This window comes from Serinus canaria, chromosome Z (assembly GCF_022539315.1).
Source record: "Serinus canaria isolate serCan28SL12 chromosome Z, serCan2020, whole genome shotgun sequence".
NCBI lineage: Eukaryota > Metazoa > Chordata > Aves > Passeriformes > Fringillidae > Serinus > Serinus canaria.
In genome coordinates this window covers 71,259,788-71,286,866 of record NC_066343.1, presented here as the reverse complement: position 1 = coordinate 71,286,866, position 27,079 = coordinate 71,259,788, and the positions used below count along the sequence as shown (strand labels likewise).

At 36.2% G+C, this 27,079-nt stretch overlaps 1 protein-coding gene across 1 annotated transcript in view; it reads right to left on the bottom strand.

The window, feature by feature from the left end:
• Window positions 1–1,017: 1,017 nt before the first annotated feature.
• PIK3C3 (phosphatidylinositol 3-kinase catalytic subunit type 3) overlaps window positions 1,018–27,079 on the bottom strand; it is a 67,075-nt gene continuing 41,013 nt past the window's right edge. Inside the window, exons 23-26 of the mRNA XM_050987060.1 lie at window positions 23,843–24,011; window positions 18,275–18,365; window positions 5,619–5,744; window positions 1,018–1,754 (exon numbers count right to left, since the gene is read on the bottom strand). Of these exons, the coding sequence (XP_050843017.1) occupies window positions 1,740–1,754; window positions 5,619–5,744; window positions 18,275–18,365; window positions 23,843–24,011 (401 nt within the window). The 3' untranslated portion in view covers window positions 1,018–1,739. The remainder of the gene's footprint in view (window positions 1,755–5,618; window positions 5,745–18,274; window positions 18,366–23,842; window positions 24,012–27,079) is intronic.

Here is a 27,079-nt window from a genome sequence, read left to right as displayed (position 1 = left end):
ATCTCTGCAAAGTATAAAATGCTTTCTAGGATCAAGTTGATGTCTTTTGGGTTTTAATAAGGAGACAACAGTGGCCTGTCAGGTCAACTGGTACACACTGGGTCATGCCCATATCCTTCATAATTAGACCTGAGCAGGAAGAACAGGAAGTTTTCTTCAAAAGAAATAGATGAAAAATCCTACAATATGTACAGTTGAAAGGGCTGGGGGTAGGAGACAAGAATTCAAGTCAAATGAAGTGTGGCTGCTTCATAAAGATCAGAAATTGTCTGAGCACGTAGGATGCACATTCGGAACATATTAAAAGAATGAAAAAGACCTTGGTTTTTTGCAGAATTCTCTCTGAACATCTGAGAGGTACAGGGTCTCAGAATTATACTTGGAAAGCGCCACAAAGCACCGTACATAGAACAAGTTCATGTGAAACAGAGGCAGTTGAGGAATATACAAGTCTGACAGAAAAAAAAACCCAAACAAACCGCAAGAAAACAATCATTACTACTTCTCCAAAGAAGACTGAGCTAAAGATAAGAGAGGCTAAAGATACTGTGGCTCCTCTGTGGCACTGTGTGTTCCTAGACAACATGAGCACCAAGCAACTAGGGTAATGCAGTTCTTAAGACATACAGAGGAAGAAAGGGATAAAAGTACAAAGCAAAATTGATTTACAAATACCAGTCAGATTCACATTAAAATCGGTCCCTCTTATCTTTATAATCGGAAAGGATTTCTTCCTGACTTAAAACGTTATTTAAAAAAAATACAGGACTATTAGAGCACCTTTTGAAGAGAGCCACACATTTATGAAGAGCTAATTACATTATTGATCATACAAACCAGATTCATTATGAACTCAACATGTGGCACAAAAGTAATTTCATGAGTGGTGTTATTCCAGCATCAAGTAAACTGAGAAGTGAAAATCCTTGCAAAAAGACACAAGTTACAAACATAATCCTCTAGTGTGCCGTGTCTCAGCAAGAAAGATTAAAAAGACAAAACAGAACACCTCAAGACTGCAACAACAAAGGCTTTTATTAGAGTGAAGAATATATAATCACTGTATAGAAAACATTTAAAGTTAAAGCATGAAATACTGAAATGCTCACTGTGCATTCCCATTGCCAAGCCTGTTAGCAATCATTTAATTGGCTGCCTACAGCTGGAGTAACTTATCAGCACTTAAAAACACTTTTGTAAGCAGGCAAAAAATGACTGTCCATTCTAAATGTAACATTGCCTAAAGGAGGAAATAAAGGATCATATGAATTACATTTAAAACTTATTCAAGGAACCAAGTGGATGGGGGGGGGGGATGGGACGAGAGAGGATTACCATAGCTTTGTGAGGGGTTTTTCTGCACCAAGAAATTGTAGCCTCCCTGCTTTAGCTTTGTCTCTACTTCTATTTTTAAATAAGAAAATATATTAACACATACAAGAATTCATCATTAAATCCAACCTCTTCCAGTTATCTTTGGCTTGAGAGGAAGTTGCTTACTTCAACCTTTGAGGCTCCCAAGGATGGTACAAACAATCATCTTCCTTTAAAAAATGGTTGGTTTAAAACCTTTAATGAACAGAGATTCAAAAAGCTTCTCTACCTTCTGAGTTCTCAGTTCTTCACACCATTAAATCTGCAGCTTTTACTTTCCAAAACTGTTTGCTTAAGTCCACAAGGGCTTGAGAAAGTCTCTGTTTTGAGCATTTGCTTGGTTCCACCACGAGCAGGCAAAAAGCTTATTTTCTCCAATACTGAAAGAAAAGAAAAAACACAACAGGACAGAGATTACTCAATCTGCTTTACTCTCAAAGAGCAAATGCTATGAACAAACTGAACTCTGTGTTTAAAAACATGGTGAAATTTGAAAGGGTAGATGATTTTCACAACCTTTTAAGGGAAAAAGCAGAAGCCAACTCTATATACCCCTTGACAAATTATTTTATCCAATATAAACAGTCCTGCTGGTAGACATTCCCTATCTTATTTTGACATCCAGTAGGAAGAAAAACAGAAGCCTGGCACTGAGATGCCTGCATTCTCTGACGCAGAAGCACTGGGGTTACATCCTGGGGATATTCTAAATCCATGCAACTTCTACAGCTGAAACGGAGTTTGCTTCTAAACAGGTATCAGCCAAGCATTAATAAACCCCAAAGCTGTACAGTTACAGTTTAGGTGAGACACCCTGTATCCCAAAAGCTTTCACTTTTCTTATCACTGCTTACCATTTCAGCCCTGAATACAACTGACTTGATTTGTAAATTTACAAGGGAAATAAAATGTGAAACTAGACACTTCAACTATAGATTGTTTCCTTCCTCTGCAGAAATAAATAATGCTGCCAAAATGAAAGTGACTTTCCAGGGAGAAATGGCTCCTCAGTCTTCATTAGTATCAACTAAAATTAGTATGCACCTTTTTCTCCTCTTGAGAACTACTGTACAACACCATTAGCTTATTTTAACTGCTGAATTTATTTACTTTTGAGACAATTTTTTTTTTATAACCATTAAGGAGGCAGGCAGTGCATGAAAAGGTCTGTAAAATATCTGATAAAATAACAGATTAGAGACACATTAGAAATTAAACTAAAGGCTTCATAACACAGCAGTAAACTGAACGCAATTTAGAATATTGTTATAGAAGAACAATACTGAGCTGATTCCAAAACATCCAGACTGTATCCAAGAGCTTTACTTAATGCAGTGACATACAGAACACTGAAACACCATGGTTACTATAATAACCAGCCTTGTTAAAAAGCTCTTGAGTGCTGCAGGAGACTGCACAGATTCCTCACAGGCCTATTCTGAAGGCAGTAAAAGAATAAATATCTACTGATAAACAAAATGTGTTGAACAGCATTTGAAATGAAATATTGTGTGGCATTAGGCCAGATCTGCTGTTTACACTTGTGTCATAACACCTGTGTAGTGCTGGGTTTTTTTTCCAGAGAGCTTAGAATACTATGAAGAACAAGGCCACTGGCAATTCAATGCAGAATTACAGATGAAGGAACTGAAAGCTTCAACTGGCCACTGAGTAAGACGACCCCTTTACGGCAAATTCACGACCCATTAATTGTTCATTTGTTTAATGATTTTGCAGACTCCATGAAGACTACAGAAGCAAATTCTTAAGACTGCCTCAGACAAAAAGGAAAGATAATGATTTTGATTGATGAAGTAATAAATATTGCTAAGAAGCATCCCATTTCACCCATAATATAGAGAATAGACATTAATTACACTTAGCTTTCATCGGATTTTTCTGAAGAATTTTAAAAAAATACATTAATAAACCACAAATTCTTAAGACTTGTCAACTGCTGCTTAATCTTTGTCTATTCTTTTTGCATCCTCCTCACACTTGCAATCCAGTATCTTTGCAGGAGAAAGCCTGCAAGCCTAAATTTGTTAAGAGTGCAAATAAAGGCAGTAACTGGAACTCCAAAACTAGCATCACATAGAGTCTTTGAGATTTCGGCACTTACAAATCAAGACACTTGTTTTCCATTCTAGCACCAGATGCCCAAAGCAGAAAGGAAAGCTAAAAGCACATAGGTTGCACACTCTGCAGCAGTGCATAAAGATTGCACAGAGCCTCAGGAAAATATGTCTGTGATGAAATTCAGCATGGCCCAGCTGGAGAGGTAGAAACCACAAAATAAGATAACTGTATCAGGACTACATTAGTGGCTGTCACATCTGCTTATTTGGTATCCAAAGCATAATACACCAGTCAACTTGCATATTAACACCCAAAAATATGAATGGAAGATGCAATCAGTGCCTGCAGGAATGTGTACCAGCTTTTTGCTTTAGAACATCATTTCTGGGAGCCAGAATCACAGAATGGCTTGGTCAGAAGGGACTTTAAAGATCAGCTAATCCCAGCCCCTCTTCCATAGACAGGGACACCCTCCACTAGACCAGGCTGCTCAGAGCCCCATCCCACAGAAACCTGGAATAACATTCTTAGGTACTTTTAAATATTCTGAACAAATCTGTCCTGCGATTTTAAAACCAGGGTTAAGAACTGAAGAAAGATCATGCAAAAACAAGCCTGAATGGAAAAAGAAAAGGTCACCCAAATCAAACCTGTAATACACTTTCACAAATGCAGTAACAATTATCTGGGAGAGTGTGGCAGTCACCTAAGGCCAATGAAGTAAAAAGGCATGTCTTAAAAAAAAGTGGCTGTCAGTGTGTAATGAAAAGTCTACACATATACTGGACAAACTTAAAACTTCAATCTTGAATATTTCCAATAGCTTTTTTTTTTTTTTTAATTTGAACCCTAAGGCAGATGCCAGGCATTTTTCACTTTGTCTGATGAAATTACCATCCTCCATCCAAAGTTCAAAGTAATCCATAGTGAATGACAACAAATTTTGCATCATTTCCATATAATTACACTTCCTTCTTTCACATCTCATGAAAAAAATCTTAATTAAATATATACGTAAATGGAAATTACATTATCTCTTCTCATCCTGCACTACAATGCAATTCTTCAAAATAAAAACTAAGTTTGAAGAAAAGAACAGATGCTTTTTAGCAAAATGGATAGCCACAAGAATAGTTCTCCACATTTCATATCAGAATTTGACCAGCTTTTTGAAGAAAGAATCAATTAATTAATCTGGCTTTTCAGAGCAGATTAATTTTTTCTCTTAATTCTATTTCTTGTCATGGTCAAATACTTAAGGAAAACAGTGTAATATCTTAAATCCCCGATAAACACAAACTAAATGTCAGATTGTTTTTAAGGAAAAAAAAAGAATTGGAAATTCAAAGCAGAAATGCTTTTGTAAATACAGTTTTATTTAACATGGGAATCAAGTATTTTATTGTCTTAGCGTGTATTGTAGTAATACAGCACAGAGTATAAGATGCTAGGTTAAACACTTCATTCTTCATAGAGGGTATCTTGTAATAACAAAAATAACAGAGGCAATAATCTATTGTCAACCCTGATCATCAGAAAGAAGGCAGCTGTAAGGTTTTCCTTGGAGCCTTCTCTTCTCCAGTCTGAACAATCCCAGCTCTCTCAGACTGTCTCCCTAACAGAGGTGCTCCAGCCCTCTCTGATAACTTTTGAAGTGCTCTGGACCTTCTCCAGCAGGTCCCTGTGGTTCCCGTGCTGGGAGCCCAGAGCTGGATGCAGTGCTCCAGGTGGGTCTCAGCAGAGCAGAGCAGAGCAGAGCAGAGGGGCAGAATCCCCTCCCTGCCCTGCTGCCCACGGGGCTCTGGATGCAGCCCAGGACACGTTTGGCTCTTTGGGCTGTGAGTGCCATGGCAGGGCATGTGCAGCCTCTCACCCACAGCACCCCAAGCCCTTCTGGGCAGGGCTGCTCTGGGGCTGTTCACTCCCCAGCCTGGATGGGCATCAGAAGTTGCCTTGTCCCAGACACCAGACCTTGCATGATTGCTAAGGTGCTTCAAAATATTTTATAGGACCTCTACAAGCTTGTTCTCCAGTCCTTACAACTAAAACAGTTTCATCTTGTACTAAAATAAACTAAAGATCTCACAGTGATGAACCTACCACTCACAACCTCTTGCCTTACTCAGCTACCACAGAGACCAGCAGCTGAAAAGAAAATCCCTCACCTGTGCAAACTTGTGTATCTGCTCCACGACAGCTGCAAAGAGGGCATGGACACTCTCATCAATTAGACTCTGCATATAATGGACAGCTTCTTCATCAGACAGGTCCAAACGAAACTTGTCCTGCACCTGGAATGGGACCAGAAATGGCTAAAATTAGTTCAATGGTTAAAAACATGCATTATTCTATCAATATATACAGAAGCAGACACAGTGATTTTGGCTGTTCAGTGGAGAATCTCTCTCTTCTAAGCTACAGCAGATTTCTGGAAATGTACAGTGTTATTTAAAATAGCTATTTAAAGTCCTTTAATAAAAAATAGTGTTTAAATAAACTAGAAACAATCCCCTATTCAAACTAGTAATTTCAAAGCTCAAGGTCAAAAAGTCAAGAGAAGCATTTGGAAATACAATTTTAAGCAGGATGAAATGCTATGAGAAAAAGAGGTAACATTCAACATTCAGTAGAGAATGAAATGCCACTTGAGAAAAAACACAGAACTTCACATATGAAATACAAATTTGGAAGAGTCTGGATGATCCTAATAATTTTAGAAAGGATGTAAGATTTTGTTACTCTAAACCTACTTTCAGGTAACGTTTGTCTTTACAAAACTCTAAGTAGAGTAAAGAATAGGCAGTTAAGTAAAGAATACAGAATGAGAGGAAAGTGTGAGCAAAACAACTCTGTCAAAACTGACCTTTGTATGGTAAGTGAGAATTTCATTAACTGTATCCACCAGCCATGAACACTTGGTTGGAGACACTGCCACCCTTAGTGGTATTTTTTTTTTCTTTTGACAATAACATTGTACCAGTAACACATTCTGCTTAGTACTTGCAACTTGTACATGAGTTAAAATCTGAATGCTCTGAATGCACAATAATTAAGAATAGAGAAATACCTATATTTTCAAATTTCCACCTTGGCAATGCCAAGAACATGTATGAAGGGGCAGTAGATGCCTTTCTGTGGCTTCCAACTAATTACAAGAAAATAGTTCAGAACTGATCCAAATTCCCCTAACATACTGGAGCCCAGCCCTAACTCCATGAGCCTGGTTTTATCCTCTTCCTCCTTGAAATCTCTTCTTCTGAGCCTAGATTCTAGCAATGCCTAAGCAACACTATGGCCATCATTTAAAGTACTAGTTACCTTGCAAAGTAGTGCTGGTAACAGAATGTAAATTGTCCAACAAATTCAAATTAGTTGTGGAAGATTTATTACTGCCATGTAGTCATATGCTTTATTCTCATAAAGATAAATCTCAAACAATTAAAGCTCTTGTGGAGGCCATCATATTCAAGTATTTCAGCCTCCTGCATAATGAACTTGGTAAAATGGTATCAAACAATCTCTTTTACCCTATCTTTATGCCAAGTCAGAATGTTTCACATAGTAGGTAAATTGTTTCAATGATTAATTGTCCTGTTTAACAACTGTGACTTATTTGCTATCTGAATTTGTCCAATTTCCATCTCAAACAGTTGAGCTCATTAAAACTTTTTATATTAAAGAGCTGCTGATCAGAAATCTCTCATGTAGGCAAATATCAAATGATTTAAGTTGTTTCCTAACCTTCTCATGGCTGTGACTGTAAGACAGAGTCAAGTCTTTCCAAAACATTTTCCCTGAATTCACTATTTTTTAGCTATTGACAAAAATGTGAGCCAAATTATTTCAACAATTTTCACAATAAGGTTGAATTTGTGAGGTGATACTACCTTCATGCCCTAATTTGCATGCTTTTATGCAACAAGGACGCCACATACTTAACAACCCTCTTTATGACAGCAAAAATGCTCCAAGATTTCAGTTGAGTGTTAAGTGATTTCAGTTTAGCATAACTCTGTGTTCCTTTGAAAGTCAATATATTCCAAAATAGTGCCCTTCAGCACTGTAACAAAAAGCCTAAGCTAGCCAGCACAGTATGGAAAAATTATAGAATTTTAGAATCCTTTAGGTTGGAGTTCTATAAACATAAAGTTTCTTCATTCAGAATAACCGTTATAACTCTGTTCCTAATATGTTTGAAGTATAAAGTAGTTTTTCCTCAACTTGCTCTCAAAAAAATGTTTGATCAATATGAAAGAATGGATTAAGCCAAAAAAGTTCAAACTTTCAATTAAGCATGTTGCCAGTGAGAGATTCAGCAGATTATTCTAAGAAGTTCTTGTTACGAAGAACTTTCATCTTCATAACAAACAAGAGGAAAAGAAAGTTTATTAACTCCCACATCATTAGTTTTAGACAGTTAATGACGCACACAGTAGAATCCAACAGAATTTAATGGACTACTCATATGCTTGCAATTATGCAAAAGCTTAAATACATCCCCAAATTACAGCAGAGATTTCTTTCAGATCTAGTTTAGTGCTCACAAAAAAGGTGATGTTAATGAGATTCATCCAAATCACTAGCTCCATTTAAAAAAAAAAAAAAAAAAGAAAAAAACCATCACTGTAACACTTTTACCCAACTTTAGTAATCAAATACTTTGGCAATCTTCTAATTTGTTCACAGAAGACCTTCTCAGAATTTTTGCAGCTACTTATATTAAGATGCAATTTCATTCTATAGAATGAATGACTAATTAAAGCTACCTCCTACAAAACACACTGGGCACACTGATACACGTGCAAAAAAATTCACGCATGGTTAGATCTTGCAATCAGCTTGCAATTAACAGAAGGATCAAATGATGCCCACTATTGAGTCATTGCTTGAAAGTTTTTCAGCCCTGCATTAAAAATGATTGCTGAAACCTAGATGAGAAGAAACAAGGCAAAGTTACAATTTACCTCTTGAGCTGCAACAGCAGCAACAAGATTAATACACACTGACTTATAGCTCCTGTAGGAAAGCAACAGTAATTCTTATTCGAAATCTCTCGAGTTCTAATGTGGGATGAGTTCTAAAAGCTGACAGATTCTCACAGACCAGGTCAACGGGAAGAGAGTTTTGCATGCTCTTAATAACAGAGATGAATCTGGGGGGTGAAATTCTGATGAGATATACAATTATCTCATTCTACACACTTATGAATTATGACTACCATGAAGGCATCAAAGATGTCCCACCTGAAGAATTAGAGCTCCTGCTTTTGCTCCTAAGCTTTGGTACTTAAATCAAGTGCATTGTTATAGTTCAGAGAAAAAAGAAGCTTGATTAATCTAGTTGAACTTTTGCTTTGTTTCCAGAAAAGGAAACATTAAACTCCATTTGATATACAAATACTCTTTTGAAACATTAAATCTCAAGAGGAGAACTTGAATGTTCCAAGGATGAAGAGGCTGAATAAGTAAGAATAGCCTATCAAGATACTGACTTTCAACATGAAACTAAATTAAAGTTGTCCACTTCCTATTCCCCTGAACAGAGGATAGTTTAGTATCAAAGTCCACAACAAGAGGACTGAAGTTTGTAAAGAAAATCTGTCAGTTACCTTGATACTGCTTCTGTTTTTCAAAAAACGAAAATTAAAAGGGGAGAAGAATATCAAGGACAGTTCAGAAGAAAATATGGGGGAGTGAGGGGACAAGCATTTAAGTGTAATTTACTTGTGGCTTAACTGTTGATAATGAAAAAAGAAGGGGATCATCACTTGCAGAATCACACAGAAGATGGGAACTTAGCAAGGTAACAAGTAAAAGATGGGGAAAAAATATTTTACAGGAACAAAAAGAAAGAAATACTACTTCACACCATGATTATCCCAAAAATCTAACTCACAGAGGAAGAGTACAACATGTACCAGAACAACAGGCAATGTTAAATGATTGTAAACTAAGACTCCATTCTTTTCCTTGAAGTGTCTTCAAAGAGAACTAAAATGAGTATTGTTTAGAAAATGGCATCAAAGCTGTCCTATGAAGCATTTCACAGAAAAACTTAGAAAACTCACAGTAAGCTGCACAAAATTGTGTAAAACAGAAAAAAAGGATGACAAAAAGAAGAGATTAAATATTCAAGAAAACACAAATCATCTTATTAAGAATGGTAATTAAAGATCTGAGAAAAGAGGCAGACCAGGGTCTTTATTCAGTTGAATGAAATCTCCAAGTTTAACCTTCTGTCTTTGGCTGTTTTGTGTTTGGAAGTGTGATGGGCTTAGGATTGAGTAATCATATGAAAACACAGTTGGCAGCAGTACTACTGTGGGTAAGTGAACTTCCTTGCAGAGTTCCAAGACTTTCACTTGCACTTTCACCTTTGGTTCTCAAAGCACAAGACTGCCCTCTCCCTTCCACCAAAGACCAGATTTTTGTATGGACTTTTTTTGTCTTCAAATCAGACTTACTGTACTATATGGACCACAGTTACCATAGTAAACTCAGGAAATTTTCAATAGCAAGCATCTTCTCACTCATAAAACATTACCAGAAATCGATTAGGTACTTAATGCTCAAGGTTAAGACAAACTTTGGAAATTCTGTGGAAACTTTTAGAATCTTTAGGGCAGCTGCCAAATCCATATTTCACAGATACTAATAGCTCTGTTTTTCAGTATTACTGGTGGTAGTAATGTATTTTAAGGTGACATATATGATGTACGTATGAGAACCCTTTGTTAATCCTGTTTAGTTTTCAGACAAATTATAAAACAGACATTCTGAAGACTGGTGGGTGCTTCAGTATTTATTCTTCCAGCAACATTAAGCAACACTGCTTATGTTTTATACAATTTTATTACACTAGTAAGGGATCGCTCATTGCAACTTCAGCTGCTTTAAAGAGAAACTTCAGTATCCTTTTCCAGTGCCGCACAATATACACTGCACATAAGCACTATTAAAACGAGACAAAGAACAATTAATAGCAAAAAAAACAAAAAAAAAAAAAGGAAAAAACCCCCCAAAAATATATTTAAAAAAATATTTTTACTGTTTTGCCATATAATTATTACAGCAGTCTGCATCCAATATTCATGTGGCAGAAACTGGCACTAAGTGCTTGGCTTAATCCTTATCACATTTCATCTTTTTCAGTAAACACTTTCCTGCTATTCCTGTTGCTTCCAGTCCAAACAACTCATACCACAAACTATTCAGATGCTTTATTTGCACAAAAAACTTAATTTGAGAGACTATTCTGACAACAGAGTCTTTGTCTCCATAGGTTCAATTTGAGCAAAATGTGGTTTTTAAATAAGCCCATGTAGGCTTCTCTAATTTTTTTTTTTTTTAACAGAAGATAACAAAGATGTTAGTGAACATCTCTTAATTGCTCTTCTGTGAAAAATGGGGTTTCAGCCACAATGGTACTCAAAGATGATACTGTTCCAGCTCAGAATTTCATCATACCGGCCAAAAACTTATAATCAACTAGAGACTGATGTAAAGCAACAAGAGCACAAGAGTATTCTCACACTTGGTTCATGTTTTGGTGTTTACTCCAACTTCTGTATTTTTTAAATACTTTGAAATTAATTAATATGCATGAAAAATCAACAGCCAAGAAACAAAAAATCTGGGTGTGCAGCTGCAGTGTCATTACCCAAACGGACAGAGAGAAGAACATCTGCTGAAGCAAAATAAGTTCAGTGGCAATGTGACACTTTTACAAAGCATAAACCTCCCTGGAGCAGCAAGAAAAAAACTATTGAAACAAACAGACTCTAATCAAGCAAAAGTGACTTTACTTCTCCTGTAAATTTCCTACTGGCATTAAAAACCTCAGGAAGATTTCCTACTCCACCTTTTAACCAATACTGCTGGTTTTGATATACACTCCCTAAAAAGGGTTATTAAGCTCCAACTTAAAAAGTCCCTTCCATTTCACTGACTTGGGAACTAACTCTCAATTATCCTTTGGCTGACTGGGGAGCACAGGGGAGGGGGAAAGCAGTGTGAGTTTCACTACAAGCCAGATGGAAAAAAAACTGAACAATTAGCTCAGGTTTAGAAACAAGATACCTCAGAAAGTTTCTGTACCTCCAGTCACATCTCTGCTTCAGCTTTTATACCTGTAGATTAAGATCATTGACTTTGACATATTTAATGTTAAAGGAAAAAACATGTCTGCTCTCTTTTTGCTAGTTTCCAAAAAAAAAAATCAGACTGATCATTTTCTTATCAAGGGGGGTGAGCCCCCATTAGTGTAGGGTGCTCTCAGTATTACAGCCCACAGACAGACAACTTTCCTCTCTTATGATTTTATCCTTTTTTGTGTCTCTCCAAAGGTGGTACCGAAATGAATAGGGCTACTTTCACAAACAGCAGTTAAGTTCCTGCTTATGGGAGCCAGGTATTTGTGCTTTCTGTGCTCACAATAACCTCGCCTATAACGCAGCATCTTTGCAGAACCTTCTTTAATCAATGGACATCTGAAACAGAGCTCAGTCTATTAGACACTGTCCTTTAATGCCTGCTGAGTCCTTTGTCTGCCAATGAATCATTGGTCCCTGATGATTTCTCATTTAAAGGTCAAATCTGCTATGAAAGACAGATAGAAACCATCTGGCTTTCCAGTAGAAAAATAAAAAGCTTTTTTAGTTAGGAGGTGACAATGCTGAATCCATTAGCTACATCTGAAGAGTGATGGTGCACCTCTTCCTTACGCAAAACTGGCTACATAATTGACTCCAGATTTTAGTCATTACTACTTAGAATTTATAGCACTGGCTAATTTTACAATGCCCAACAATTAGCAATTAGCACTGCAGCTGTGCTGGAAATGGAAAAGCAAGGAGCAATGGCAGGAAAAAAAAGTGAGTGTAGCGATATCTTCATTGTATTATTAGTTATGCATTGACAAGTCAATATAATGATTTCAGCCCAGTCTTTTTCCTGAAATCTGAGAAATGGAAAAGCATCTGAGAAGAGTGGAAAATTTAAAGGCAATTATCTCAGAGGCCAAAGAAAGGGAGACACAAACTGAGGAGACTCCTCTGCTACTTTTCAATTTAGTTCCATTTTGTGACATTTTTGAGCCAGGTTTTCAGAAAAGCCTAAATCAGAGAGTGGTGGTAGGAGATGGTGTCATGAACCATGAGATGAAGCACACTATACTGACAGCTTTCATTATAAATAGTATGAACAGGACAAAAGGAGATGAACGGCTCAAACAGACAACTAATTTTAAGCTTTGCAGTTACTTTTTTTTTTGGTCAAAACTGACAAGCTTTTTACTATAAAACTAAACCCCAAGAATCTGAAAAAGGCTTTTCCAGGTTTGAGGGTGGAGACAAATTTTGTGCTGTTGGAAATCCCTGTTTCCCAGGCTTTCCTATGGGGAAAGTAGTGATCAATACCGGAATGAGGGAAGTGAGTCAGTACAATAAGCTTTCCTACCAACTGGGAAGTCCTAACCTATTTTTCTATAAATACCCGGTAAACTCACTGAGTGATACTGTGCATACCCACTGCAAGCAAGCAGCTGGTTCATAAACCAGTTTCCCATACACTCTTCAAGAATAGTTGTGAAACTTCAAACAGAGCTTTGTTTGTTTTCAGGTCAATGCTGACTCACTTATTTTCAGTCCAATTTTAACGGTGAGAATGCATGATTAAGGTCAGCACTGATTTAATTTCTGAAAACAAATGCTATGCAAAGCAAGCAAGAATGTACTGCCAAATTCTGATGTGCTCTAAATCTGTATATTCAGGTGAAGCCGTAAGGAGTTTCTGTTTCTTTTCATGCTAGCAGGAAAAAATTATCCTCATTGCCATCTTTCTCTGGTAAGTAAATGAGTTTATGTAGATTGCTCTCTTTTGTACAAGAAGATTGTTAAAGTTCCTTCAGGGAGGACAGGAACAGAGTACCCAGATGTGCTTACACCATCCTGTGCCAATACATTGTGGAAATGAGGTGGAGTCTATACTTATTTTACAGAATGTTGTATATGACATAAGTTACTGTTCCAATTTTGCCTTCACTCAATCTGTGTTTCTCCCAAGACATTTCATAACTTTTGGACAGAAACAACACTTGGACAATATAACTTCTGTTAGATTTTAAGCTTGATTATACAAGTGCATTCTGTCAGTGAGCTCCCTGGGATGTCCCAATGTTATTAGATGCTGGAGGATAATTTGGAAAAAAAAAAAAAAACCAAAACAGTCGGCCTCTGTTCCACAGGTTAGTAGTTACAGTCTTTAAGAATATTTTCCACACTCAGATTTTTCTAGAAAGTCTCATTCAACATATCAGTATGAAATTCTTAAAAAAAGCCATCACAACTCAAATAATCCTGAAGTTTCCTTATGATCTTACTTGGTTTCCTTCTATGACTAAAAGTAAGAAAGTCCTTCCAACATCTTCTCTTAACTACTCTCACTAATGAGCATCCGATTATCAAACATCTATACACTACATGAAATGACAAGAGGCAATACAACAAATCAAAACATGGAAAATAAAAGTAGCATTCTTCATTTTATTTCAACTTATTTTATTCTAGCCATCACTACCATATGGCAGGTGCAAATTTTAGAATATGTGTATGATTACTAAAATCAAACCTTCATTCTGGCTCTAAGACCATACAGATTGCCTGCTGAAAATTTAGAAAAGGGGAACACAAAAATTATTTCTGAATGCAGTTTTTACACCCTTCTGTAACCAGCAGGCAGACACTTCCTGCAAAGCACCTTCTAGCCTAATGGTGGCACAGGATGTCCCTTTGTGACAGGCAAAGACAAAGATTAGACTGGGAGTTCAGCTACCATCTAACATTGCAATGCTTTCACTTTGAGGAAGTAAAATTGTGGCCATTAAAGAAAAGTCATTCTTTAGCAATAACCTTTAGAATGATTCATGCCTACTTCATAACAGCAGTATAGCTACACCTACTGAAAAGTTCCAGTATCAAAGATCTTTATGCCAAACAAATTGTTTGACAAAATAATTCCAGTGTAATATTTCAATAAGATATATAATATATATACTACTGCAGTAAGCATTCCTTTGTCTTACAAAAACGGAAGGTACTCTCCTTGCAGTTTAATCATCAAACTAGTATTCAGATTAATCCAAACTGAAATACAGGTAACCTACCTTGTTGCCTCTAAGCCCAGAGCCTGACTGGCGCCAGGCCCCTGAAGCAAAAGGGCTCTACAGAAAAGTGAATACAAGTGCTGCCACTACAGCACCAATGAGGAAAATGCTGGCTATGAACTTCACCTCTACTCTTCACCAGGACACCTTCTTAAAAACAGAAACATTTGTACATCTCTGACTTTGTCTTCTGTGAAAGTGATACCCTGGTTGAAATGGCTATTGACTTGTCTCACACATCAAAGGTAATTTAATTTTGCAGGTCAGTCCAAAATGGATCTTTACCTAATTTGAGTCTGTTGAAATATATATAGATTTTTTGTTAAAGCTTTAAGGAAAAAAAATAAAAATCAATTGAGATGCTGAAAGCATTTATTCAATTTTTCTACAACAAGGTACAGTATTACCTTGTTAAATGACTGAATCAACTTGTCACTCACCCCAAGAGAGGCAAGGCATATTGTTCCTTTTTTTATTAGTTCTAACAAAGCTTATAACTGATTTCAGATGGGCTAATGGGTATTTAATACCCCAAACAAGTTTTCTAGCACTTTATTTAAAAAAAACCCCAAACAACAATGACCTATTCACTGCTATACAACAGGTTAAGATGATTCTGATCCTAGCCCATTTAAAGCTATTTTCTGGTTTATCTTTTTAAAGTAAAATAGAAAAATGAAAAATTGAGAGCTGAATAAAAAATTACTTTCACAGGAGCTTTGAACATTGTCATGAGCATCCAGCAGATCATAATAACAAACAACTGTTTCATGGAAGGCTCCTCTGCTTATCCACTTTTTACGAATCCTGGGATGTTGTATTATTTTTGCACAAATTTAAGGAGTGTATTTAAAGGATAACTTTGAACCAAAAAGACCAAACTGTCAACAGGATTCAGAAACAGCTGAGCTGTCAGAAAAACCCAAAAGTTTATATAAGACAACAAAACTTGAGAGAGCTGAAGAATTTGGCTATCTTCCTTACGATACCTTACTGTGCAGATTTTGTTTTGTTTTTTAAAGGAACAAGCACACTCTAAAATAACTTAAAGGTCCCAGGGAAGTAGAATCTTTCCTTCTCAAAGTGATTTGCATTCCTTATCAGAAACATTTGCCTTACTGCTTCAGTTCTATCTGTTTTCACATTTTAAAGCCTCTGTGAATGTACAGCCTGCAATCTCCCACAAGGGTAAAAATCACAGTTCACCGAGCTGCACCACTGTCAGAGCTCAGGATCCTAATAACTAATTGCTGCATTTAATCTAACAGTGATCTGTCACGTAACAACTAAGCTCGTGTTCTTTTCATGCAATGAAAGCACTGTTATTTCTACTTTGTAATGGAATTTAGAAGTAACCACATGGATCTAATTCAGAGCTTAGGTTGTCAGAGCATGCGCTGGTAATGCCACAGTTGTCAGTTTGATCCCACACGGACCACTCAACAGCTGGACTTGGTAATCCCTGTGGGTCCTTTCTAACCCAGAACACTCTGTGATACTGAATTTCCTTTGAGATTTTGCTGCCTTGTATGATCTCCAGATGTATGCAATACTGTTACGCTTTACATAATCTTGATTTTTAATTATTGTACATAAGTGAGCTGTAACATACTTCTCAGCTGTAGAAAAGACTTTCTGGCTTTCAATTCTGCACCTTGATTTGTTAAGTCAATAAAATTAAATTGGAAACTTACAGAGAGTAGAAGAGTTTTAGAAGAGTCTGAAATACTCAACTATTGCTATATTAAAATCATTCTTTACAACTATTTCACAGAAACCAACATTATATTATCATTAATTACTGAAAGCATATATACTTGTACAGCATTTCTAGAGTTTTCCACCAAAAATGCAACACCAAGATGCTATTAAGAAACAAGGATATTGCATGTTGATTAGGACCAAGTATAAGAAGACTCTTAGTAAAAAATATCAGAGCTCACAAGAACTGATTCAAGGCAAGGATGAACAAAACTGTCACACAAGCAGTGTCCTAGTGGAAGTCGCCTGTGGCAGGGGGATGGAATGAGATCATCTTTAAAATCTCTTCCAGTCCAAGCCATTCTGGGATTCTGTGATCAAATGTCAGGGAACCCTAGACCCTAGTAATGAGTAAGATTAAAATGTGTCATAAGTCTCAAACTTATTGGTGCAAACATTAAAGAACCAGCACTGCTGAAGTTCAATAAAACCACTGGTTTGAGCCCCAAATTAGCCCATTTGAGCCCCAAATTAGCCCCATTCTACCTTCTGATGCGTACTTCAAATTTTACCAGATTTATGGTGCATTTATTAGTAAATTTTGCAATCTAAAAGATGTTCCCCCTCCTTACTGTATCACTTATGTTTCCAACGGGTAGGCAGAGCCAAATGTGCCTTCTTTATAAAGATTAAATTCTTAAGACAGGACTTGCATACTTTTGGGAAGGTCTCTTCCTTGAAAAGATTTCTCTACAAAAGAGTAGTTACTTCCAGGACTTGGAAGGTATTGAACCATTGCAGTTGCCTACTTTTATCTCTCCTGTTGTAAGTAATCTACTCAATCTGTAGGGCATTTAGGGACAGAGGTGATGTTCAAGTATTGATAAGAAGAAATAATTTGCTGTCATTTTCTCAGGAAAACAGTTGAGTGGAGGGAAGACTGTCATCTTTACCACAAAACACAGCACTTGTGACTAGCTTAGCTTCCTTGGTATGAAACTGAACAGCTTCAAGAACTCTTTGTATTGATTTGAAACCAAGAAACTCTAAATAGAAATGCCTGGATCCTTGAAAAGAAAAGGAAAAATCTGTGCAAGTCAAAATTTAGTTTCCTTTAAGGAAATTATATTAGTACATGAAACATTTATTTGAAGATCCTGAATCTCTGCTATCATAGCTTCTTGAAAACAGTGAAGAACAGCCTGAGAGACAATCCACAGCTTGAATAAAAATTACAGTGAACTAATTTCCATTGGACACACAGGCTCCACAAAGTCTTTTGGAGAATTAAAACAGATAGCCCTTCACTATAAATCAGATTATAAAAACCCCAACATTTCTCTAAAATGTAAGTGTAATGAAATCTAGATGGAGATGTATCCTGTATTTTTCATGTCAACTATTGCTCCAGCACCAAATGGAGAAAAATGACTTGAGCTGGTATAAAGGACAAAGTTAGAATTACAGGACACAACTCTGCCTTCCCAATAAACAAAAAACTTCTTGTTCATGAAGATATACCAGCCTGCTGGTTTTAGATCTTCAGTATACTGGTTTTATGACTAGAAGAAGACTGCTTTTATAAAACCATCCATATCTTTACACTAGATGGAACAATCTTTCATGATACAGCCGGTGTTGACTGCTTGACTTCTAAGTTTGATAAGGTGGAAACACTGTACTTAGCTAAAGTACCCACTGGAACAGAGTGCTAGAGCAGAGTGTGCAGCATTACATGGATGATGCAAAGGCATTCTGTATTCATAGGCACATGTGCCAAGTCCTCTCCAAGTACACTCTCCTATCTTTAACTTCAATGAAGAAAGAAATTGTTCAAGGCTTATAAAACAGGAACAAGTATTTTCAGGTGAGATACAAATAAGTCATCATCACAAATGACTGAAAATTTTGTAATGAGATGCCCTGGGTCACTGAAACACAATGAAAGCTTCACAATTACCTTTTTCACAGTCTTGTCAGGTTCAAGAGCAATATCTGGAATGTTGGCATCCACCATGAGGGAAAATAAATTCAAGATCAAGTTGGAATACCTAATCAGAAGAGCAAATTAGGTAAAACACATTGTAAACTGCACAAAAGACATTTTGTAAACAATTTAAGAACTCATCATCATCTACCAAAGAACTGTTAATGCTTCAGAGATCCATTTTTAATACTAATTGAAATATTTATGTTAAAGAACACAAGATACTGAAAACATACACTATCAAAGTTTAATCTTCAAAATCTCTTAAACTGCCAAAATTGTATAAAATGCTCTGATTTTGTTACAGTTTTCTAAAATCGTCAGAACATTTACTCAGAGACACATGAAATATAAACTAGGATTTCATATATTTTAAGTTATAATGCCATTTTCTACCTCTGTTAGGATAAACACATGGTAGAATACTGATATAAAGGTTATTTTTTATTAAAAAGTGATACAGCAGCATGACATATATTCAAACAGATGAAGTCTTCATAAGTGCAAAAAATTATTTTTCCAATCACTGCAAGGGCTTTTGACATAATGAGTTAAGTATTTAACCAGATCCAAGTCTTCAGTTCCTCAGTTAAGATTCAGCAATAGTGGTAGCACAGTACACTTAGGAAGTACAAATGTCATCTATAACCATTAAAAGACAAATCAAAAACCAGTTTTCAGTTTTAAAATGGTGTTGGAAACACTCATGACTATTTTTTTTAAAAACCACTATTTTGCCATTGAAGAAAATTAGCTGTCAATTTCTTTTTCAGAAGATAACTTTCAAGCTCTTCAACACAGACTGGAATTCCCCTTCCTCTGCAAAAAGATTTAGTTCCCTTTAAGATACAAAATATGTTACTGACTTCACCATTTGAAATACTGCTTTGCTAAGAGAACCAGAAGCTTCAGAGTTGAGAGAAAACAAATTCTTAGCAGCAAAACTTGTTTATTAGGAAGCTGCTGAATATATATCAGCTGACAATTGCAAGGAGTGCAAAGTATTTCAGCTAAACAAAACGTCTGCTTCATAGCTGTATTTTACAAAGTAAATACTGCTCAAGAAAGACATCTCTCTAGAAAAACTTAGCTCCAACAAAACCTCTTGACACTTTATTATTATCTGGAACTAACACTACCTAACACATTCCAATGTAAGTTTTAAGCCATTATAAGAAAAGCATTAAAATCAATTGTTTGGCTAGAAATCCTAAGTGCCTTATTTCTTTCAGAAGTTTTACTTCACTTCCCCAAGGGCAGGGAGCTGGAGTCAGGAAAATTACTTTTATGACAAATTAAAAGAAAAGAAGGAAAGTTAACTCCACCATTTTGTTTCAGGTCTGACTAAAAAATATAGCAGTCAGGTTGCTCTGCTGCTAGGAACAGACACCACAGACTTCAATCAATTTTTCTTCTACTTGCCTGAAACTAGCGGATTTCCTTTTAAACATGCTTAAATGTTACAGGTACATGCTCTGAAGTCTCCTCCTAGATTACTGGTATCTTCTGTCAGTAGTTTTCCCTTCAAACTGACACAGAATCCAAAGTCTCAGAGTCCTTTTTGCCCTTAAACCGCATAGAGGATAAGAGTTTATAAGCACTACAGGTTATTGGAGCTATTTATGTGATGGAGGCTCGTAAAAAAAGATTTTAAAGGTCCAGGGATCATTGTTAGATGCCAGTTAACAGACGGTTCTGTTCCATACAATGAACTACAGAGAAATTCTGATTCTTGAGGAATAAGATCACCTGAAGTTACTCATTTGGGGAGAGGGAAATCAAGAAAAGGTAATCTGGGGAGGGAGCATGGAGTGGAAAAAAACCCTAAAAATTAAGGAAGAACTTTTCACTAACTATCTGCAGATCTGTCCTCTTCTCCTCACCCCAACATTTCTATAACTCAGCAATTAATGGCAATCCTTCTTACAAGCAACATCTTTAGCAAACATGCCATGAGGTTTACAGCTGGGGAATTAACAGCCCAAAATCATCTGAGAGGAGAGATTTTGCTGAATCACCTGAGTTAGGAGCCTGACTTGTTAAAAAGCAAACACCATTATCAAGCAAGGTATATCACTCATCTTTGACATCTACATTACAAAGGCGTCTGGAATGGCTGACATCCATCCACTTCCAGAACAAAATCTGAGCCAGGTTTTCCTAGTTTTAAGGAGGTTTAAAAAAGTACCTAAACTAAAACCTAAATCCTTCTCACATTACTCTTTGCTTTCTTCAAACTCAGTACAAATTAACTTACAAAATTAATGAGGATTCAGCTGTATTGAAGGATGATTAACTTCAGTTTTGAACATAAAGCACTGTTAAAGAAATTCAACATGAAAATTCTACTTCTACACAGGTCTCATGTATCAAGAAATGAACCCACCTCAGGCAAAATGTCAAATTCTCATTACTATGTTTTCTCAGAATGGCAAATTTTGGTTTAAAGTAGTTAATATCTCAAACATCTGCTTAATCCTAAGCATTGCTTTATTTTTTTTTTAATTATTTACCAGATCCTTTGCATATAGATGTACTAAACCAATCAAATATTTAGGGTGTTGGCTTTGCAATACTCTACCAAATGTGAAGCTACAGACATCCACTATAAAGACAAGGACAGGAAGGTATACAGTTATCTGCCGTACCAAACTAAGGACCTGCTGACCTGATTTAAGTCAAAATTCCTAAGTTTAAAATACACTAAGAATACTACTTTTCTTTCAGTGGAACATGGGACTCCCCATGATAAAATTCTCTTCTCAAGAGCATGAATACTCCCTAATCATTGTCATGTCACAGTTAGTTATAATAAATTATTGCATTTATTCTTCCCAAAGTATTTCCTTGCAGTCCAAACTCAGTGACCTGATCCTACCCAGGTTCACTTCTGTTCTTCTCTCTTCACCACCTAATCCCAGCTTTTAGAACAATATCCAGAGACTGCACTACAATCTTTCCAAAGGAGCAGCATTTTCCATGGGCTATCACAGCTTTCCACTTATTGCACAGTGTTTCCATTCAGATCTGGACTGCAGCCTCAGTCACTAAACTGAGAACAGACTGGGGAAAAACTACTCCAGCCAACTAGACAATCCCACCTACACAGAGAAGGAAATCTCACCCCAAACTACAGCTTCTGTCCCTATTCCAACTTACCTCCTACTCCTCTGCCCTTACCTATACCCAGTAACTCAAACTGAACAGTAAGCTTCTCACAGGATTTATGCAGGGGAAATCCTTATTTGGAAGAAAAAAAAAACAATTTAAAGCAATTTTCACTCTGGAAAAAAAATCTGAAATGCTCTGACTGATACTTTGCTGCCACAAATTGCCCAGAGAGGGTGCAGAGTCTCCCCCAGTGGAGATATTCCAGAACGTTCAGAACATAACCTTGTGCCATGTGCTCTGGGTTGACCCTCCATGAGAAGGGAGGTGGGACTAATGAACCATTTTGTGATACTAGGGAACCTGCTGAAGATGTGTAAGCAGGAAATTCTTGATGGAAAGAAAATGCTGACAAGTAGAAGGATTTAAACATCTTTAAACAGGCTCAACATGTATAACAAAAGCATAAGAGGCTGCTACAGCCCAAGTCCTGCTGACAGCCACAATTTGCCCTGCAACACATTCACAACACAGCAGCTGCTCCTTCACTACAGCACTGCTGACAAAGACACTTGACTGATTACACTATTACTAAGAAAGTAAAAAGCATCTCCTTATATTCCTACTCCCTAAGAAAATCCCCCAAACTAACTAAAGAATACAGAATAAGGATCATATGCCAAACTGCTTAGAACCAGAAACAAGGGACAAAACTATTCTTTCACTTGTAACTTTAAAATTCCTTTTTTTTTTTCTTTCTCACTATGCAACATCCACCAGGAATCCTGATACACCAAGACACAGCACTTGAAATATGTAGAGAATTGATTATTCCTCAGGGAAATAAAGAACTAAAATAAAGCACAATCTGATGGAGATGACAGAGTTTGCATTTTGTCTTAGCTATCAGAGGTTGTGATTTCACACTTGGCCAGAAAATCTGTCTGTGAGTGGGTTTCTGTCAATATGCAGTTTTGTTAGAACTAAAGTGTTCCACAACCAATTATTCTTTTTAAACAAGTAATCTTAATTATTTTTAGTTCTAGCTGCTTAAAGCAATAGTTACAGTAATTTTAATATTATCATACTGTATTGTTTTTGAAAGCCTGAAAGGTTTTATCTAGAACAATGTAAAAATATTTTCCAATAAAGTGAGCAAATACTGGTGATACTATAATTACAACTACAATTCCATCTTGATTTACAGTTTAGTAATATACCCAAATTACCATTATACTAAACATTTAATGATGATCCTTGAAGCAAATCATTACATAAATTAATTCAATGAATAACCCTTCATTGATGCAACAGGCCTTTCCACTGAAACAGCTAGGTTTAAACAAAAACAACTCAAGTATAACACAAATAAATACAGCATTACAAAACAAACTTTAAGCAAAGTTCAGAAGTTGGACTGTTCTCTGAAGCCACAAATATTACTTGCTGACAACGTGCCGCTATTTTTTCGAAATGTTGAATGGCTTTTTAACCCATTAATAACTTCAGTTCCTAGACCAACTCCTTAGTCTTCCCTCTTTTATGAACTGAAGAACTACAGGAAGCATTTTATTGTGTAACACTGGCTGCTTTCCATATTCCAGGTACTTTTCACATATGCTTACCATATTACCAATTTCTTAAAAATACTACTTTCCATTAGGTAATCTTTGATATTAAAATGAAAATCTTCCCTCTTCATTGAAGTTGCACTAAATCAAATCCCTGGACAGACCAAGAGAGCTTTCCTGTCCTCTGTTCAAACAGAACAAAAATGAACTACTTGGCTCAGAAAGTTAATGGGTAAGTAATATAGCCACTGCAAAAGAATGAAGCTGCTTCTAAATGGAAAAGAAAGATCTGTTGGTTCATAGACACCAGAGTCTAAAGAGTTTTTAGCTGCCACAATTCTGTGTATTTAAAGAAATTTCTAATGTGCTTGATTGTCACTACAAGTTGCTAATTTTTGTCCCACAGGAGCTGAACTGAACTAAGCATATGTGTGTGTCATCTTCAAGCCAAAGAATTTGCTCATCACTAATTTAAACTGGAGGAGAATCAAGCAGCAAATGAGTAATGACTTAAATTGAAATCACAGTTCCTTGATCATCAATAATCAGAGGAAAAGAAGCTTAAGGGCAAAAACATACCCAAAAAGAAATAAAATTTAATATCCCAATTGAGCTATGAAATGAAGCTATTTAAGTTATTAAATAAGCAAAACTGAGGGCTTTAACTTGTACAATTTCATTCAACCTCCACATTACACCAACACTGTGATGTTTTCATTCCTTTGTTTCATACAAATTCTTGTGATCTCGTTTAAGCAACCTTTGAATTTTCAACAGAAACATTTCAGCAATTCATTTACTGGTGTGCTCTCTTGCTTTAGAGCGGCTCTCATGAGTTCTGGCTTAAACCCAGTGCTGTTACCTGCGGAGGTGGAGAAAGGCTGTGTAGCACTGCTTACGGAACTCCTGGTACTGCTCACTCTGGGTGCCTCCCATGCCTTCCACCATCTCTTTGTTCAGCTTCATTGGGGGAGGAAGGGGCTTGGGGTCCCGGCCCAAAATATAACCAAAGTCAATGTGAAACAGTTTACCTGTAGAAGAAGGCAAACACTGTGCATGATAAAAGTTCTTGGTGCAAATCTTAAAAAACCAGAATTATTAAGAAGATAGCAAGCAGCTCCCAGAAAGTTTTCTGTATGGATTATAACAGTATAATTTTTATCTTCAGCTGTTAACTGGAAATTATGGTTTTAAAGACGCAAAGCTGATTTAAAATTCAAGCTTTCTTCATTTTTAAACATGCAAAGTATACTCACAAAGACTTTACCAATACTGAAACTGGTAAATAGATATTAAATGCACAGTTTATATAATAGATTCTACTAATTCTTAATACCTACCTTATAATTTGTAGCAAATTCAAACATTAATACTTAAAGCAGTGCAATGTGTGTTTTGCATTTGGTTTCTGTGGCATGAAATATGGTAAATTTAACATACAACTAATATAACAAAGAGAAAGTAAGACTCATAATCCTATAAACAACCTTTCAAAGACACTGAACACCAAAGAAGAGTTCAATGCTGTTTCAAAAGTCTTTTGAGTTGTTCTAGTAGGTTCAAAAATTATCAATGGTTTTGAAATATACTTAAGAAACATCATTACAACTTCAAATTTGAAACTGGATTTCAAATCCACCAAAAAGTCTGTCATACCCTTTTTCAGTACTAAAATGAATTGCCTCACTTGATCACTGTGTTTCCATTCTCAGTTCAAATGATTGCATTTAGAGCACTTCTGTAGCAGTAACAAAAACTTGTATATGCCTCCTCTCTTCAAATGCACAAGGGAGCTACCCTTCCTATCAACAGCCTGCCACGCTGCTCACCATAATGCTCACAAATTAACTGGGGACAATGCAGAATGCTCCCTTCCAATATTACTGAGCTACATGTGAGATGTTATTGGTGCCAAAATGAACAACTGAACTTCCCTTGGTAAACTTCAGTTTACCAGCAACTTCAAAAAACCTGAAATATATAGATTAACTGAAGAATAAATATATTATAAATAAAAAAATTGTGTTAATATAAATAAAAGCAAAACAATTCATAATTCTTAGGCAACCATTGCTTTAGGAATAATTTTGACTCAGTTAAATACTGTCCATGTTAAGCAAAAAAATGTCTCAATGTATTCTGCAAATGTATTTTCAGTTTGGAATGCGTAATTTAAGCAACGACTTGAGCCATACCACAGCTATATTACAAAAAGATGGAGAGACTGCAGATATGCATGCAGATACAAGATAGAAGATCTTTTAAACAAGAAGGTAGAAAATTATTAGCATGATTTTTATCTAGACAAACACACCACAGAAGATAGAGACTTGCTTCAGAATTATGGAACTGAGCAGCACTACAGACAGGGGTTTATTTGCTTTGGGGTATTTTAACCTGCAGCTTGTGTATTCATTTTAAGATTTCATAAGATTAGGTTCTCAGTGCTCTTGGAAAAAAAATGGAGTAGTCATATTTTTAGTTAATCACCTGTCTTTGACTGTTTCATTGAATAATGTGGTATCAATAGAAAAGGCTTTTTGAGATCTGTCATAAGCATTCTTCTTCAATTCAAGAAACAAATTCCATGACAGTCCAATTTCAAAGAGAGATCACAAGTATACTCAACAAGATGCAAAGTATTTGCTGACTGATAAATGCCACAACCATTACATTCTGCATAACTAATTGTGCTATTAAAAAACCCATTTCTTCATTATATTCTTTCTGGGTTGGTAAAGGAGATTCTTTTAGAGCTCATTTTTGTACACCAAATTTTTGAAGCAACCACATACAGAAGCTTTCATCATTAAGCTAGAAAAAATGTTTAACTGAAAAGTTTTGGGGACTTGCTTTCTATTCACTTATTCAAACCTGTCACCTTGAGTCAAGAGACAACATTTTGAATAAAACAGTAACCCTTGTAGCAGAAAATATTTTTTTCAGTTTGCTCTGGAGATAAGGAATAAAGATGACAATTAATAATTTACACTGGTAACAAAGACATATAAAACATTCAAAAATATTTCAATAATTGAGTGATAGACACTTAAAAAGTGAGATGAGGCTATCCTGCATTAACATTATAGGTTTCCTAGCTGTAATTCAAAATTCAGTGGTTTTTTTAAGCTGACTTAAAATGTATGTACAAGCTCATATTTAAATAAGTATATTTAAAACCTTTCAAACCTGTCTACTAAATACAGACTTGATTAATTTTAATTTAGCTCCTGCAACATCAATTAAACCAGCACACCATGCTACAGAACACGGACAAAAGGCTCTCCCTGCTGCTGGCACAAAGCTGCTACATTAGGAGCAGCCTGAGGGAACACTGAAGGTCTAGAGATTTCTACAGTGGAAGCTGACTCGTGTTACCCTCCAGAACTTAACAACTGAATAGGTGAAAAACAAACCTGCTTTGGACAAATTAAATTTGCTATGTGTTTAATACTGAAATAGGTGATATTTATATTCTTATTTATGTTAATATACAATAAATTTATCAAGTTAATAAATCAATGATTTTAAATCTTTAAGACCATGATAAAAAGGTTGCAAGTCTCTCATGTGATCATCCCAGGTGCCATTTGTATCAGGGTGTTACACTGATGATTCCACTTTCATATAATGAATGTGACAATTTTCACTCAGCATAACTCGAATTGCAAGAATAAGGGGACCTCTGGAGGTCATCTGGTCCAACCCCCTGGCTGAGCAGAGACACCCAGAGCCAGATGCCTTAGCCAGGGCCATTTCCAGTTTCTGAGTACCCCCAGGGATGGTCTCTCTACAACTTGTATCAGTCCTCCCTGTAACAGTTCATACTCATATCATGGTATTTATATACAGTAGTTACCTATCCTCCCAGTAATCCAGCCTTCATGTGAACTTTGTGCAACACTACTTTTTCTAAAGTACATTATGCTTTGCTAGTGTATTCTATAATATGTTATTCTTTGTGCAACACTACTTTTTCTGAAGTATGTAATTGTTCGTGAAACATGGTTTTACAAACAATTACACATCCTTCATTCAATATACAGTGTGAGTGTCATAACACATACCTTTCCATCTCTTAGACCATCATGTTTTACCA